The sequence below is a fragment of the Nerophis lumbriciformis genome, linkage group LG38 (assembly GCF_033978685.3).
Source record: "Nerophis lumbriciformis linkage group LG38, RoL_Nlum_v2.1, whole genome shotgun sequence".
Lineage (NCBI taxonomy): Eukaryota > Metazoa > Chordata > Actinopteri > Syngnathiformes > Syngnathidae > Nerophis > Nerophis lumbriciformis.
In genome coordinates this window covers 24106513-24125189 of record NC_084585.2, presented here as the reverse complement: position 1 = coordinate 24125189, position 18677 = coordinate 24106513, and the positions used below count along the sequence as shown (strand labels likewise).

The window sequence follows — 18677 nt, the reverse complement described above, 5'->3', positions numbered from 1 at the left end:
GTTTGACTGCATGCCGTTTGGCCTCTGTAATGCGCCTGCTACGTTTCAGCGGTTGATGCAACAGTGCCTAAGTGGACAACTGTCAGAATCTCTGCTGGTGCATTTGGATGACATTATCATTTACTCACCTGATTTCTCTTCCCATTTGCAACAGAGGCTGTGGCGGCATGGCTTGAAACTGCGCCCTGACAAATGCAAACTTCTGCAACACGAAGTGAAGTTATTGGGCCATGTTGTGGACCAAAATGGGGTGAAACCTGACCCAGGAAAAATTTTAGCTGTGCTGGACTGGCCCACCCCCACCACCATAAGGCAGGTACGAACTTTTCTTGGGTTGGCTGGCTATTACAGACGATTTGTTTCTGGTTTTACTAAAATCCCCTGAACCAGCTACTGACTGGCCGATAAAAAGTCTGAAACCTGGAAGGTACAGTGATCACTGTAGTGCCAAACGTCTTTTGACACAAGCACCTGTTTTGGCATATGCTGACTATTCCCTCCCGTTCATCCTCTACACAGATGCCAGTAACCAGGGGTTGGGAGCGGTCTTAGCACAGGTCCAAGAGGGACGAGAACGCGTGATAGCATTTGCCAGCCGCAGTTTACATCCAACCGAACGGAATGATGCCAACTACAGCTCTTTCAAATTGGAGCTACTGGCCCTTAAGTGGGCTGTGACTGAGAAATTCAAAGACTATCTAACTGGAGCACAATTCACTGACTAAACTGATAATAACCCTGTTGCTCACCTACAGACAGCTCACCTGGGTGCAGTGGAACAGTGCTGGGTTGCACAGCTCGCTTCCTTCAACTATGACATCAAATACCGCTCGAGAAAAAGTAATACAAATACTGATGCCCTGTCCAGATGTCCAACTAACCCCTTGCAGACCAACTCCGCGTGTCCAATAAGGACTGCCCCAGTCACAGCAACCATTGAATTGACCCCTGAAGGAGGTGAAGAGGAGTGGGCTAGCAGTGAGTGAGAGGAGTCACAAGCTTGTGACCCTGACATACAAGCTGTGAAGAGGTATGTTGAAATGCAATTGCCACCTTCGAAACCGGAGCGCCTATCGTCGTCGCCTCAAGCCCAGAAGTTGTTACAACAGTGGAAAAGGCTTGAAGTGAAGGGTAAAATACTGTGTCGAAAAGTGATTGACCCACACACTCATGACGTGCACTTCCAGGTTGTGTGGCCGAGCTTTAGGAGCCAAGGGGTGTGGAAGAGTGTCCATGAAGCAGCTGCCCATGCAGGCGTGGAGAGGACCCTGTCGCGGATCCGTCAGCAGTTCTACTGGCCTAGCATGGAGGGGGAGGTACGTCAGTTCCATCAGGGTTGTGTCGCCTGTGGTCTGCAGAGGGAAAGAGTGGAGCCCAGGGACCCACTAAAGCCCATCACCGTGTTGTACCCCCTAGAGGTTTTAGGAATAGATTTTATGTCACTACGTTGGCCCACAGATACTCACCAGAACATTCTTGTCGCTACTGACTTGTTTACCCGTTTCTCCTGGGCCATTCCCTCACGAGATCAGACCGCTCAGACCACAGTGAAGGTCCTATGGACCCATGTAATACAGCCCTTTGGTTGTCCTGCCCGGTTTCATCTGACCGGGGACCAAATTTTGAGTCTGCACTGATGCAACAACTTTGTGACACCTACGGTATCACTAAAAGCCGCGCCACTCCGTACCACCCTGGAGGTAATGGCAGTGTAGAGCGTTTTAATCACACTTTGCTAAATATGCTCTGCTCCGTAGAGACAGCTAAGCAGAATCATTGGCCCGAGTACTTGCTAGAGTTGCCACATGCATACAATAACACCACACACAGTGCAACCGGTTATACCCCCTCCTTCATGTTTGGGCAACACCTGCGTCTCCCAGTAGATGTGGGGTTAGGCGTAGGACCCCAACAGTTGAGGCACGATACGAGTGGGTGAAAAATCACCAAAAGTGAAGTGAAGTGAAGTGAAGTGAATTATATTTATATAGCGCTTTTCTCTAGTGACTCAAAGCGCTTTTACATAGTGAAACCCAATATCTGAGTTACATTTAAACCAGTGTGGGTGTCACTGGGAGCAGGTGGGTAAAGTGTCTTGCCCCTTTGGCACAACGGCAGTGACTAGGATGGCGAAAGCGGGGGTCGAACCTGGAACCCTCAAGTTGCTGGCACGGCCACTCTACCAACCGAGCTATGCCGCTCCAACAGAGGTTGTCCCTGGCCTATGGTCTGGCTAGGAAAAGAATGGATGGCACAGCCTCACAAAACAAGAAACAGTTTGACAAGAAGGTGAGAGCTTTCCCTCTCGTACCCGGGGAGAGAGTGTGGGTATGACAGGAATGGACAAGGGAGAGGGAAGTTATGTACTTGGTGGAACCCCGAGCCATATGTCATTCTGGAACAGGTGGGAGACACGGTAGTGGTATAGAGGGTTCAGCCAGAAAAAGGTGGCCATGCACAGACAATCCACAGAAACTCACTGAAGGTGTGTACGGCTCCCCCAGCAGAAACCCCTCCACCAGCCACTTGGCTGGCTACAAAGACCCAAGGGCTCACGCCGTCATTGATTTTTGGATTTCTCCCTAACCCGGTAGCCATGCCCCCTGTAAACATGGAACCAGAAGTTTCGCCACGACGCTCCACAAAGACTAATCTGGGACAGACCCCAGTGCGGTACCGGGACTGAAGCACATGATGTAGCAGGGACGTTACCATTAAAGTATGGGGGGATGTCACAGGCTAGAAGTGGATTTTATTGTTTTTATGCATGTTGTATATTTTGTTGGTTTTATGTGCATGCTTTTTATTGATTTGGTTTTGGTTTTGTTTGAGCGTGCTGAGATTTAACGTTACTTCTACCCTGTAGTCACTGATGGACCTAATTGCCTGCACCTGTCGAGCCCTGTTTTTATTTGAGTAACAGTTTTACCGGCGAATGGGAACACACACATGGCCAGGGAAGCCAATCGGCAGCGGTGAGGAGGGCCGTCACTCCTGAAGAAAAGGAGTTTGATGGAAGGTAGGCGAGGTCGGCTGGCCCGTGCACCTCTCCGCAGCTCGGATCTTTCAGCCTTCTGTGACTTCACGTTGCACTCGTGGAGGATGACAGGAGGAAGTAATCGACCGTTGACGACACAGCGAGCGACGAACCCGTACGCTGTTGGACAGTCCTGGGGAACTCCAGAGTGTTGCAACGTGGAATACACGCAGCGGCAGAGCATGATTCGAGTGGCGGGTGACCCCCTCGCCACTGGGAAATATTGGGCCTGCGTTCAAGAGACTCCTCCTTGTGCAATAGACTTTTTGACATCTTTTGTTTTAGTATAGTTTTAGCCCACTGGCTTTTAGTGTTTTTTAATTAAGTGTGGGCAAGGACAGTTAAAACTCCGCACGCTCAAACAAAACTAAATCAATAAAAAGCATGCACATAAAACCAAAAAAATATAGAACATGCATAAAACAATAAAATCCACTTCTACCCTGTGACAAGTCGGACCAGTGAGGGTTGGACTCTGTCAGGGCTGCCTTTTCTCACCGATTCTGTTTACAATTTTTATGGACAGAATATTTAGGCGCAGTCAGGGCGTTGAGGGGATCCGGTTTGGTGTCAGGGAGGTTATTTAGGGCACACGGGGAAGACACAAGCCACCGTGGAGAGACTGTGTCTCCCAGCTGGCCTGGGAAGAGCTGGACAAAGTAGCTGGGGAGAGGGATGTCTGGGCTTCTCTGCTTAGGCTGCTGCCCCCGCGACCTGATTTAGAATTAGTGGAAGAAGATGGATGGATATACATTATATGTATGTATATGTGTATATTTATATGTATGTACAGTATATATGTATATATACTGTATATGTTATATGTACGTTTGTACATAAATGTACATATAACACATATAGCAGTGGTCACTCTCTCCTCTCCGTAAAACTGAGATACATTTCACGGGCTCTGCTACACATAAAAACTCTTGAACGTGGAAAAAAAAGAAATATCTAAAAATGGGAGAAAAGTAGAAAATTAAAACCTGTGACACTTATAAATTTAAAGAGTGTTTAAACAAATCTGAAGATTTGCATTGAAAAATATGTCTGCATTTTATTTTTCGATCCAATATCCAAGTGTCAATGCAACATTTTTTACTAAGCCAAGTTTTTTTTTCAATAGCAAAGCTTCCTGTCAGCATTCTGACGCCATAGAAGTAGAACTCATTTTAATATCCACATCTTTTCCTGATTTTTCATTCACAATAAATGTGTTTAAGAATATCCATTTTCTACTGCTTGTCCCTCTAAGATAAATAAATAATAGAATGTGTAACAATATATTGGTAGCTTATGAAGTGATTAAAACAATTAAAGAAAGGGGGAAAAAGTGTTAATGATCAATCAATTATGTCAGCAGAAAAAAGCTGATCTGGAGTGTGTGATAAATAAAATCTGGTTAAAAATGAAAATGGTTTCGTAAATAAAATATCTGTCTTAGAAAAGGAAATAAGTTGGATTTCGATGTAAGAATAAGTCTGACAAAAAGTGTAATTCATAAACAAATGCTGAATATATGTTGTCAGAGCTTTTCCTTCTGTCACTCACTTTAAAAGCCGCCACACAGCTGGGGATGGAGGGGGTCGAGGTGTGTGTGTGTGCGTGTGTGTGTGTGTGTGTGTGTGTGCGTGTGTGCGTGTGCGTGTGTGTGTGTGTGTGTGTGTGAAAGCTTGTCAGCAAACATCACAGGATGAGTTATGATGCTCATTGTATGATACACTTGAGTCATCAAACAACTGAATACCTTTTTCTTGCAATCTACCAATTTTTATTTCACCAAATATTAAATTGTTTTCTTCTTCTCATATTCAGCGTCTTATATCTGGGTCAATGAGCTCTGCTCTTCCTTCAATTTCTTTCTTGAATTTCTTACTTTCTTACCATTTTTTCATGAATCCGTCTTCATTGCATCTTTTGGATCGGCTTCCTAACAAACGAGGTACTGCTGTAATATTTCAATGATCACAAACACAGGCTGGCTTTGAGTAGAAATATGTTGTGTGATTTAGCTGTAAAAGAGAAGAATGACGTTCAGGAGGTGACTAATAAAATGGCTGAGGCGCTCTGGTAATAATTAGCGTCCTGATATTTGCATTCACGCACACATTACCACACACATGGATACAGTCAGTGTTGTCACTTTGTGAAAATGTCAAATAAGCTTCCTGTTATTCGTTTGTCTGGAAGCATAAATACTGGACCTAAAATAAAGTGTCCCGCAAATAAAAGATGTCCCTAAAATAGATATTAGACATTTATTCAACACTTGTATGAGCTATCAGACAAAATCAATCTTTGGTTCTTCGTATTGCACCGAGGATAAAGGGAGACACGTTCACATCCACACATAAAGAATCATATTCAGCGCTCTAGATCATCAAATATTTACATTTCAGCACTGAGGTGACCTTATGTCCATTCTTTATTTTTTTTAATAAATGTCTTAAAAATGTAAAGGATTTTATTTTCCTTGTACAATAAACAAGTCTTTTTTATGATTTACTGGATATACATCGTCAGTGTTGTCTGATGCAAGATTATGGCTGCTGCAAAATCAAGCAAGCTTGCATAATCTGACATGAACCCACCTGTTTCCCTCTTTTTTAGATTAATGATCATTTTTTTGAGTTGATTATTACATCATAGGTGTGCTACTGGAACAATTGAACTGATACGGTACCAAGTCGCTGTACCTGGGATTCAAAACCAAACCCGTGAACATTTTTGGCAATGAATGTTAATTTGTTTAATAATCAACTATTTCTTTTATTGATCATTTACCAGTGAGCTGATTATGATAACTGTGGTGTCCAGTTTTTATATCTTGTTTTCTTACACTTCTGAAACTCATTTTACAACTATTATATAACAGACTTTGCGTGCAGTTGCAATTCCAAGACATTAGATGGCAGTAGTGTATAGACTACGGTGTGTTTGCAGAATCAAAAAGTAGCCTTTGCCATTAAGTTGAATGTGCCAATCGGCTCGAGCCTATCCAAGCTGCACTAGGGCGGTAGGCAGTGTACACCCTGGAACATTTGTGTACACTATATGGCAAGCCTGGGCAATTATTTAGACTCAAGGGGCCAAATTTAGAGAAAAAAATGTGTTGGGGGGGCCGGTATATCTATTTTTAGGAACACTAATACAAAACCTAACAATAATGTCTAATTGAATGCTAAAAACTTTATGACAGACCACCTTAAACAGAATGGAATTATTATTATTTTTTTTACTGAATGACACACCCAGAATGTACATGAAAATAAAGAATGTGGGATTTACAATATTAACTATGAACAATAAAACACTGACTATTGACAACATATGAACGTCACACCCCCTCTCCACGACATATTTTACAATCAACAAAAATGCAACAAACAGCGAAATATGAACGTGAAGGGTAAAAAATAAACCCACCTACAATCTGATACATCTGATACATCACTAAGCTTTAGACCTTTGTTGTCAAAATCTCCTTCCGTGTCTGTCTCTGACACCCGCATTTCAGACTTGCCACCCTGGAAACACTCTGTGGAAACACTCTCCACCCACACTGCTTGGTGCCTCGTCTGAGCTGCTTTGATTTAGATTACCATAGCAACTAATTAGATTACCATAGTAACTAATTAGATTGCCATAGTAACTAGTATATCATGCAAAAGCACAGATTCCAACCATTGAAATACTTTGTATAGTTCAAAACTTACGGTCATTTGAAAACATCGCTGCACATCATAATGGCAGCTACAGTTTCCATCTTAAAGATCTAACAAAATATTTGAGAATGTCGGCCCCCGGGCCTTAATTTGCCCAGGTCTGGCCAAGAATATTCACGTCTACACTATTGTTCCTTCAGGTAAAAAAACACAGCCGAATAACACTAACATTACTGGATAAAAATACGTACTTGCTATACTTATTTTATTTACTTGCACTTAAAGTCTGTTGGTTTATTTTCACTGTGGTTATATATTTTGTGTATAAAGTATAACCATTTGTTCTCAGTAATGTGTTTTTTTTGTTAGATTTGATATCTTTATAATATATTTTAAAACTGAGTTAAAATCAAGTCTCAACGTCAAACTCAAAAATGTACAGCAGATCATAAGCAACAATTGTTTGGCCAGTCAACTAGTTGAAAAAATAGTTAAGAACTACTCGAATATTAAAGTAATTGTTAGTCTCAACCCCAGTCAGCGATATGTTCGCTTACCCGCGTGCAATGTTTGGAAAATTAAGTAAGTAGGTATTTAAGTAAATAGTTATAAATATTTACTTTTCCAAAAAACAAGTATTTTAATTACTAATGAATTTACTCTTTAATAAATGTAATTAAATACTAGCAAAGGATTTTTTTCGTTACTTTAAAAAAAAACTTCAAATATCTGGCATATACTGTACAGTTGAGATGTTTCATGAGAAAATGTTTGTGTGTGCCTTTAAAAGGCGGGGCCTGTTCGCTCAGCTGTATTTGTTTGCTCAGACTCAGTTTTGGAGCAGTGATGGCAGCTCTGTGGAATCTTTTAACTGGACTGTTTTACCTCTGGTTAGGGCTGGGTGGTATGGACCAAACCTGATATTGCGGTATTTTTAGTTCAAATGGCGGTATGCGGTACTTTTTGCAATGTGTTGCTGCCATTAAATTCTAAGTTAATGATTATTTGCAAAAATAAATAACTTTTCTCAGTTCGAACATTAAACATCTTGTCTTTGCAGTCTAACAATGTTCCAACTTCACTGGTTTTGGGTTTGTAATTGATATGGAGTTCATTTTAGTGTGGTACTGGTTGTTACTTTCATTAGTAGTATTCCCTGCATTGAACTTGCTTTGCTTCTGACTTTGTCTTGTTGATATCAAAAGTAGCGTGCCACGTTCCAACAAATATAAAAGTAACTAGTTAGATTTCTCGTTACTAGTAAAAGTAAAGCCGTTATCATATACCGTATTTTCCGCACTATAAGGCGCACCTAAAAACCACAATTTTTCTCAAAAGCTGACAGTGCGCCTTATAACCCGGTGCGCTTTATTACGATTCATTTTCATAAAGTTTCGATCTCGCAACTTCGGTAAACAGCCGCCATCTTTTTTCCCGGTAGAACAGGAAGCGCTTCTTCTTCTACGCAAGCAACCGCCAAGGAAAGCACCCGCCCCCATAGAACAGGAAGCGCTTCTTCTTCTACTGTAAGCAACCACCCGCCCCCGGAAGAAGAAGAAAAAACGCGCGGATATCACCGTACGTTTCATTTCCTGTTTACATCTGTAAAGACCACAAAATGGCTCCTACTAAGCGATCCGGTTCATAAAAAGACGCAATCTCTCCATCCGCACACGGATTACTACCGTATTTCACAGCAACTGAACCGCACTGTGGAACGGGAGCACGTACGGTGAATATTCGCACCACAGGGAATGAGAAGTCATCCTTCACTGTGGTTCTAGCTTGCCATGCTAACTTCCTCCCATGGTGATATTCAAAAGGAAGACCTTGCCAAAAGAGACCTTTCCAGCCGGCGTCATCATAAAAGCTAACTCGAAGGGATGGATGGATGAAGAAAAGATGAGCGAGTGGTTAAGGGAAGTTTACGCGAAGAGGCCGGGTGGCTTTTTTCACACAGCTCCGAAGGCGAACACACCTTCACTAAGACGGGCAGACAGCGCCGGACGACATACGCCAACATTTGCCAGTGGATCGTAAATGCCTGGGCAGATATTTCGGTCACAACTGTGGTCCGAGCTTTCCGGAAGGCAGGATTCACAGAACAACAGCGACACTGACTCCCGATGACTTCTACGAGACGGAACCGGCCATTTTGGATACCACGCTTGCGCAACTTTTCAATTCGGACACCGAAGACGAAGAATTCGAAGGATTTACGAATGAAGAATAACTTCAGAAGGTGAGCGCTATGTTTATTTTGTGTGTTGTGACATTAACGTTCGAGCAACATTATGTTACTATTGCTCTACACCATTTTGAATTTTACTGTTTGTGATTGCACATTTGCGTACATTTTGGGACAGAGTTGTTAGAACGCTGGTTTTCAATATATTATTAAAGTTTGACTGAACTATCTGACTGTTTTTTTGACATTCACTTTAGCGCAGCGTTTTTTTGACATTCACTTTAGCGCAGCGTAGGCGCGGCTTATAGTCCGGGGCGGCTTATTGGTGGACAAAATTATGAAATATGTAATTCATAGAAGGTGCGGCTAATAATCCGGTGCGCCTTATAGTGCGGAAAATACGGTAATTGCCGTTTTTGGAACACTGCCCGTGTGGAAGAGTGGCCGTGCGCGACCCGAGGGTCCCTGGTTCAATCCCCACCTAGTACCAACCTCGTCATGTCCGTTGTGTCCTGAGCAAGACACTTCACCCTTGCTCCTGATGGGTGCTGGTAGCGCCTTGCATGGCAGCTCCCTCCATCACTGTGTGAATGTGTGTGTGAATGGGTAAATGTGGAAGTAGTGTCAAAGCGCTTTGAGTACCTTGAAGGTAGAAAAGCGCTATACAAGTACAACCCATTTATCATTTAATGTAAGTTGTGCGCTATGAAGAGAAACTTTTAGCACAAGCTCATGAAGTTGTTTGGTACAGTTCCCCAATATTATAGTGCGTCCAATCATTGTGTCCCGTGTCCATGGTGACACACGATCAGGCGTTGCTGCGCGTTTGCTGCTGTGCAACCACGTCATAAGTCTACTATACACCCGCTGGCTTGTAACACAATGAATCAAACAAGACCCTCTATTATTATTATTTTTTTCACAGCTACACCACATGGGGTGGTATAGCTCGGTTGGTAGCTTCGTGTCAGCAACTTGAGGGTTGCAGGTTCGATCCCTGCTTCCGCCATCCTAGTTACTGCCGTTGTGTCCTTGGGCAAGACACTTTACCCACCTGCTCCCAGTGCCACCCACACTGCTTTAAATGTAACTTAGATATTGGGTTTCACTATGTAAAGCGCTTTGAGTCACTAGAGAAAAGCGCTGTATAAATAGAATTCACTTCACTTCACATTGTCTCTTTGCTTGTGCAATATGACAAATGAAGACAAAAAAAACTACAACATACAATAGCATTGCCGTCCACTAAAAATATCTCTAAATGTTGTGCTTTTTTATCTTTTTTTGTGAGTGTAGTTCACTCCAAAATGATTCATATCCTGGCCAAAAAGTTTCTTTTAAAATTTTCAAGCTGCTAATAACATAAAAATACTGACAAAAGACTAAAAACAGTTTATATTTATGAAAATAGTTGTACTTTTATTCGTGTGATTACCAGCTAAAAGATACATAATAAAAGTAACATTTTACTCAAAATTAGTCCAGGATATGAATTAATGTGGATTATTGTAATTGTACATACTTCAATAGTTTCAAATGTCACCTTTCAATGACCTCTGGTTTGCCTTTTCATATTTTTAGACTGAAATGCTGCAAACTTCCCCGAATAATGTCCATAAAAGTCTCTGAATAACTCTTTTGATACAAATCTGCTCTACAGCAGTAATGATAGTCATTCTAACTCATAGTTTAATATGAGAATTTAGTGGAAAATTGTACAAAAAGTGATTTATGTGTTTATGTTAAAGTGATAGATTAATTTGATTAAATATAGTTAGGCTTAAAAAGTGGTAAAATAAGTAATTAACAAAAAGAGATAATATAAGCAAACCTTGGATGGCTAATATTTAGCAATTTATGAGTGTTGCGTTCAAATTGTGAAATGATTATGAATATTCAAAATGTGTTAAAATAGTTAAACATACACTACAGGCCAAACGTTCAAGCACACCTACGAAGTGAAAACCATTTCAGGTGACTACCTCTTGAAGCTCATTGAGAGAATGCCAATAGTGTGCAAAGCAGTAATCAGAGCAAAGGGTGGCTATTTGGAAGAAACTAGAATATAAAACACGTTTTCAGTTATTTCACCTTTTTTTTGTTAAGTATATAACTCCACATGTGTTCATTCATAGTTTTGATGCCTTCAGTGACAATCTACAATGTAAATAGTCATGAAAATAAAGAAAACGCATTGAATGAGAAGGTGTGTCCAAACTTTTGGCCTGTACTGTACATAAAGACTTAAATCAGGGATCTGTTTTAAAGCTTTTAGTTATGTCTACAAAGACTGAAGGGGGTTCTGGTTGCCACATTCTGAATGAGGCTTCCAGTGGAAGACATAGATATTTTTGGTAGATATCATAGATATCAATGATAGAGATCATAAATATCAATGGTAGAAATCATGTCCGGCCATCTTCGTTGATATCTTCTGCTTTCCAAATATGTTATGAGCCGTTAGACAGGTTAGTTCCAATGTTCGTCTCAATGGACCTATTTTGAGCTTCCATTTTGGGAACTTTTGAAACAGAGTTGGGAACTTCGGACTTGAGTTGCTAAGTAGCAATGTGCAAATAGACTGCTGTTCTCGTAGCCGCCACTAGGAGCAATAATGGCGGTAGGGATGCGTATAGCACACATTTGCATATTCCTTTTGGAGGAATACATATTGTTATAGGATTTTTAGAGTATGATGAGTCTAAAGTCTTCAGTTGTTTTTTCCAAAAGTGATGTACAATAGCACCTTCATTTGTGAGTGATTAGCGATAGAAGCTGTCTCTCTGCTTTTTGTTATGCTTTAAATTGCGAGCACAATTTGAGTTACAAGCCAAACCCTATGTCAAGCAATGTTTGTCACAGGGTTGTGCCGTTTGAGAATTAAAGAGTTAATGTATTTTGCCATATTGCACGTTGTATTGTACTCCAGTAAAATACCTCATCCTGACTATATTCTTGAACAGTATGATAGTTTGGCAACTGTGAGATCACTGTCTGTCATTTGTTTATCTGTTAAATATCAATGTCCTATGTTTAGTCTAATGTTTAGACTTGTTTTAATCTTGTTTTAATATTGCACATTGGACTATGGGAGAAACGCAATTTCAGTCTGCTGTGTAATGTACTGTTGCATGGTCTGATTGACAATAAAGTTTGACTTGACTTGACTTAGACTTATACAAACTTTAATGATCCACAAAGGGAATTGTTCCACACAGTAGCTCAGTTACAAAGGATACAATTGGATTCGACTTGAATGTATTTTACACAATGTTGTGTTTAGGTGCCGCTCAGAGATCGACACAATCCTGCCCTCCAACCATTAAAACTAAAAATGTTTTGGAAACAAACAACCAAATCAAAGAAACAAACTATTACAAATATGTCCTACTAGATAGCAGCCTACCCTGCAAGTCAGCCCCGCCGTAACGGCAGTCCGCATCAGTCCAAAAGACGAACATTTATCCATGACAATATTAAGAAACTGTAGAAGCTGTGTTCGATGTGTATCAGTTGATTCTGTCTAGTCCTGACTTAACAAACTGGACGATCAAGCCTTACCTTTTGGTACACAGACATATATTTAACTATTTTATAGATAGGCTCCAGCACCCCCCGCAACCCCGAAAGGGATAAGCGGTAGAAAATGGATGGATGGATATTTTAATTTTTTATCCTGTAAAGCGTCTTTGAGTACTCTGAAAAGCGCTATACCAAATAAAATGTATTATTATTATTATATAGTGAATCCGGAAAGTATTCCAGTGCTTTACTTTTTCCACATTTTGTTATGTTCCAGCCTTATTCCAAAATGAAATAAATCCAATTTTGTCCTCAAGATTCAACTGACAACACCACATGATGACAATTTGATTTTTTTTTTCAACTTATTAAAAATAAAAAATACAAATAAAAATCACATGTACATAAGTATTCACAGCCTTTGCTAAATACTTTGTTGATGCACTTTGGACAACAATTACAGCCTCAAATGTTTTTTAATACACTGCCACAAGCTTGGCACACCTATATTTGTGCAGGTTCTCCCATTCCTCTTTGCCCATTCCTTTTTGCAGCACCTCTCATACTCCATCAGTACATTGCTGCATTCTTCATAGTCTAGTCAGGGAGGTGATCTAAAAACTGATGGTCACTCTGTCAGAGCTACAGCATCTCTGTAGCAACCCACCAATCAAGCTTGAATATATAGTGGCCAGACAGAACTTGGCCAACTTAAAAAGTTGGCCAAAATGCAGCTTAAAGACTCTCAGACCATGAGAAACAAAGTTCCCTGGTCTGATGAGACAAAACTTGAACTCTTTGGTGTGAATGCCAGGCGTCATGTTAGACTTCTTACACATAGACTTCCTTTTTATTGTCATTCAAATTTGAACTTCACAGTACAGATAAGAACGACCAACCTGATGGAGCTTGAGAGGTGCTGCAAAGAAGAATGGGCGAAACTGCACAAAGATAGGTGTGCCAAGCTTGTGGCGTCGTATTAAAAATACTTTAGGCTGTTGAAGTGAATTAATTAACTCATACTATGTTTTGCATATGTTTTTTTGCATAATGTTTATATTCATCTTGGAGAAAGCAAACCGCCAAGTTTAATTAACTAATTAAATAGTAGTATTTCAGTTTGAGCACATAATAAGATAAGGCGCCTTAGTTTGATTTTTGCAGGTGGATTGGATCTTTTCTCATAGAAAAGAGACCCTAATTGGGATTTTGGAATGCAAAGGTGATAGCCCTATCCTTGAGAAGAGACTACATGTTCAGCTCAACGCCAAACATTTAAGTTATGACTTAGAGCAGTTGTTTTTCAGACACTTACACACAAACTTCTCCCTTTAAGGTCAGGGTACGCTCTCCTGACTTAGCACACACACAGACACAGGAAGGAGGAATATAAAAACTGATGGTTTGGCGTCTCCACTTACTTGACCTGACCTCCTCCAGTAACTGCAGTCCTGTATAATGACGCTCGCTTGTAATAAAGCAACTTTTGGTTCAATAAAGCGTCTCCGACGTCTCTTTTGATCCAGCCACACTGCCATGTCGCCTTTATGTCCAAACGAGGATAAGAAGACCAGTAATACACATCACTGTAATTTCTGCCAAATGTGCATCAACAAAGTAATGAGCAAATGCTGTGAATACTTATGTACTGTACATGTTATTTTTTATTCTTTAAATTTTTAATACATTTGCCAAAATAAAAAATAAAAACAACCCTTTCACATTGTCACACATTGTCTGTATAATTTTTACAACCCAAGTGAATTTATTCCTTTTTGGAATAAGGCTGTAACATAACAAAATGTGGAAAATGTGAAGCGCTGTGAATACTTTCCGAATGCACTGTGCATTTCACTTGTCGTCAGGCACATACTGTGAACAATTTCCTAGTTCATATTGTTACACAACAGGGAAGCCACCAGTAGCAGACACTTACAAAAGTCTATTCCCCAAGGGAAATGCTACTGTAGCTATTGTAGTTGTAGCATGGATTAAATTGATTTAAGTTCATTTGTGGCTATAAACAGAAACTATATTTACAAGTTAGCATGTGTGATGAGTTTCTTTTGTTTACATGTATATAGTGTTAATTAATTTCTAAAAACCTAAATGAGGCTACCACTGGCAGACGTCCTAGCATCATTGTTTATATCTTCCCCTTTTCAGCGCTACTACATTTAAAAATGGTCGATCAATTTGTTTTCTCTTGCGGTTTTGAAAAAATTGCATAAAATATGGCAACACAATTTTTTCTTGGGATAAACAAAATAATTGAAAGGGTGAAAATGTGTCTGAATAGCATTTTTGCTATTGTGAAAAAATATGTCAGGCGTTGCGTAGTAATTTTAAGGTCAAAAGCGAGACTTTCCTTACTTCTCCGGGTATTGAATAGATCGCAACTTAATGGACTGTTCAGATTGTCTTAGATAACGTGTCGCCTCATCCGAACAGGCTTCATCAGTTCATGCTCACAGATTTAGGACAGCTCTCGTCTGAGGTTAGGTAGACAAAAGCTGTCCAATCTACATTTAGTACTTAAGTTTGTTCCATAATGTTTCCTTTACCGGATTTATGGATTTGAGGACACATTTTAGGATTGTTTGTAGGATTTTGAGGTTCAGATTATGTTCGATTATTTCTATCATTTTCAAGTAAAACTGTCACTCTCCCAACTATTTACAGTGAATTTTGTACCAGATCCCACTAAATTCTCACAAAAACTTTGTAACCTGTGGCGTCAGCTCAAAGAGTTTATGTGGAAGAAATCAGAACACAAAAAGCTCCGCCATCATCCACGTGTCTTTTAATGTGCCGCCATCCTGGCAATTCTCCTATAAGGTTCATGATCTTAATGTCTCTGTGCTTTACATGTGTCCTTACTTGTTCCAAGTTTTGGAATAACTCTTGTCTCCCTGAAGCGACTGTACTTCCTGAGCCACGTGGTTCTCCTGCCCGTCGAGCGGCATCCTGCTATTCCCCAGCTTTCTTTGGAGGCCCTCTGAGTGGTTGGCCCCCTGGTGGCCAAACCTGGGACTGACCCTTCCTAGGAGTCTCTGCACCGGGCTGATCCTTGAACCGTCGTGCAGGTGCTCTTCCTCATCTGTGTCGGCGTCGATGAACTTGTTGATGGACGCGTGGTGGAACGTGAAGATGTTTGGAGGTAAATTCTCCTGGCTCTTGCTGGGGGTCCTGCTTCGTGCGGTCGTGTAAACTGACACCTCTGGACTCTGCAATGAGGCAACATCTGAGAGGACCCCTGTCCCTGAATACCTGCCAACCCCGATGGAGTGGGCTTTGGGTGGATTGCTACAATGCAGACCCTCGGAGCTATGTCCTGTCAGCGGTGTGGCGATTTCCTCATTGTCGTTCTCCAAGGTGGGCTCCAGACTTGGGTAGGTTCTGACCCTGGCGGGATTATTGCAATAGGAGAAGCGAGAACCTTCAGGGAAGTCAGTGGCGCAGCTGATGAAGCTATCAATACTGGACATGCTCCTCACGTCCATCACGACTCCCATTTCAAACTCAGCTCTCTGCCTCCCAGCTTTACATTTGTCCTTGCTGTTGAGGTCAGGCTGCGATCTAGTCTTAGCCATCTTGTCGTACATCTCCTCCAGTGTCTGAGCACTAAGGTTCTGAGGGTTGCCTGTAGGCTTGGCTTGCTCCTGGTGGCTTGATTCCAGGTTCTGCTTGCTGGGGCTCAGCTCAGACTGGAGTTGAGTATCACCTTTGTGCGGCTTTTGAGTCACATGATTGACTTGCACCATTTTCTGAGCTTCCGTTTTGTCCACCGTGACGTCCATCAGATTCACGCTGCGTCCAAAGGCGTCCTTCATGTTCATGGAGATGATGCTGCCATTTCTCTTGGCCCTCTCCAGAGCTTCCCTCCGTTTGACGGCTTTCTCCTGCCTCTTTTGTTCTTTGTAGAACTCCGAGAAGTTGTTAACGATGATTGGGATTGGCAGGGCGATAACCAACACCCCGGCGATGCAGCACAACCCCCCTATGATCTTTCCCAGCAGGGTTTTGGGGTAAATATCTCCATAGCCTACTGTGGTCATTGTAATGGTTGCCCACCAGAACGACGCAGGAATGCTTTTAAACTTGGTGTCCTCCTCATCCTTCTCGGCAAAAAACACAAGGCTGGAGAAGATCATGATACCCATGGCCAGGAAAAGAATAAGCAGCCCCAGCTCGTTGTAGCTCCGACGGAGGGTGAAGCCCAGAGACTGAAGACCCGTGGAGTGACGGGCCAGCTTCAAAATACGCAGTATCCGCATGATCCTGAAAATCTGAACCACACGTCGGACGTTCTGGAACTGCAGCACACTCTTGTTGGACTCTGTCAGAAAGATGGTGATGTAGTAGGGCAAGATGGCCAGCAGGTCGATGACGTTCAGCGGGCCCTTGAAGAACTTCCACTTGTTGGGCGAGGAGAGGAAGCGGAGCAGGTACTCCATGGTGAACCAGGCAATGCAGACGGCCTCCACGTGGGCCAGCTGGGGATTGTCTGTGGGGTGACCGAACTCATCCGTGCCCTGCAGCTCTGGAAGAGTGTTGAGGGACAAGGCGATGGTGGACAACACGATGAAGAGGATTGAGATGATTGCCAGGATCTGGAAGTAAACAGAAAACAATCAACATCATGTCATTTACCTTTATCAGTCCGTACACTGGGTGCTATACTTTTCAATCATGTTCACACAGTACAAAGTTTCCCCACTTTCGAGTTGCTGCTTTTCATGAGAGAAAAGCCTGATTGTTTATGGGCATGATGAGTCTAGATGTATGAGCTTCACAACCAGGCTTTGCTACACATCCTAAAATACAGTGATGCTAACTATCCGTCAGTCAGCGACACAAGTGGGAGTAAAAGTTTGATCGTTTTATTTTTCTTTAGCAAACTGACTAACCTAGCATAATGTTTTGTATTTGACATACACTGTAAAAACCCTAACCATACATTTTACAGTAAAATCCTGGCAACTAACTGCCTGTTTTTATTTTTATGTACGGTCATTGTTATTACAGTACATTACTGTAAATAGAAAAACGGTAACAATTGTATTTTTTACAATTTGGTAACTGATAAACCAGTTTTTCACTGTCAAATCTACTGTCATTGTTTTTACAGTGCGTTACTTTAATGGACAAATGTCACAGTTTGTGTTTTTTTTACAGTAAAATTCAAACCAAATAGATTTTGCATTTGTTTTTACAGTGCATTACTTCATTAAGAACATTTAATTTTTATGGTAAAACATGGCTTTTTTTTTTACAGAGTTTTTTTTTTCAGAGGGTTAAATAAAAGAGGAGCGGCTCATTGCCAATAAGAATAACGTCTTCTATATGAATAAGTGATTTTATATATTTCATTCAGCAATTTTTGTGTAATCACATTGTTTTCTCCTTGTTAAGTTTTAAAATTTTTTTTATAAAAATGTATTTTGTTTTATTTTTGGTGTCTGCCACGGATGAAATGAATTTACATTATTTCTTACACAAAATGTTTTCTTTTTTCATATGATTTGGTTTTCAACAAAGCAGAAGTATTACTGTACATAAGTCTGATAAGTTGCAAATGATCGGGCCCCTGTAACGATGTCTTGTTTTGTCAATGTGAAAAAGCAGACTTAAGTAGTGAAAATCTTTGGTTTGTTTTGAAACAAACATTTGAACATTATACAATGTCTGTACTGAGAATGGACAAAAAAAAAAAACTGTGTAAAAAATGCAGAATTTCCAGATTTTTGGCTGTGTTGTGTTGACTTTCTTCTTGGCAAAACCTTGCTTGGCAGCGCATTACAAACCTCCATTGTGAAAGGCCAATTGCTCACAAACAGGACAAACGAGCGGTAGAGCCAAGCAATGTCTGATAACGAAGGTCCTATACCGTACTGTATGTACAGTAGACGTCCTGAACTACAAAGCTGCAGCCTATAGGAAACTACTGAACATTTACATATACTGTAAATATAATGTGACATGCGACTAAAAGTTGTAATGGCATCTACAAAGATGCTCTATTTGAACTTTTCTCTCCAAAGTGTTGATTAAAGCCCATGTCTGCACTTAAAAAAATAAGGTCAAAGCTAATAAGCTCTCTTGGGCATATTTTAATTTAATTTTGTTTTGTTGAAAAACACTCAAGGTGAGCAGCCAGAATTTAAATGTGACTGCTTTATATTCAATCGAGCTGCATCATGTCCAGCACTTTTGCACATTAAATTATAATAATTTATAAAAGGGTTTATTTATTGATTAGTTG

The 18677-nt window shown here is 40.9% G+C and overlaps 1 protein-coding gene across 2 annotated transcripts in view; it reads right to left on the bottom strand.

Annotated features, from left to right (window-relative positions):
- Positions 1-10313: 10313 nt before the first annotated feature.
- Positions 10314-18677, bottom strand: part of LOC133578180 (potassium voltage-gated channel subfamily B member 1-like) — a 145088-nt gene continuing 136724 nt past the window's right edge. For both annotated transcript variants that reach the window (XM_061932386.2, XM_061932387.2), the window contains exon 3: positions 10314-17025. In XM_061932386.2, the coding sequence (XP_061788370.2) occupies positions 15289-17025 (1737 nt within the window). In that variant the 3' untranslated portion in view covers positions 10314-15288. The remainder of the gene's footprint in view (positions 17026-18677) is intronic.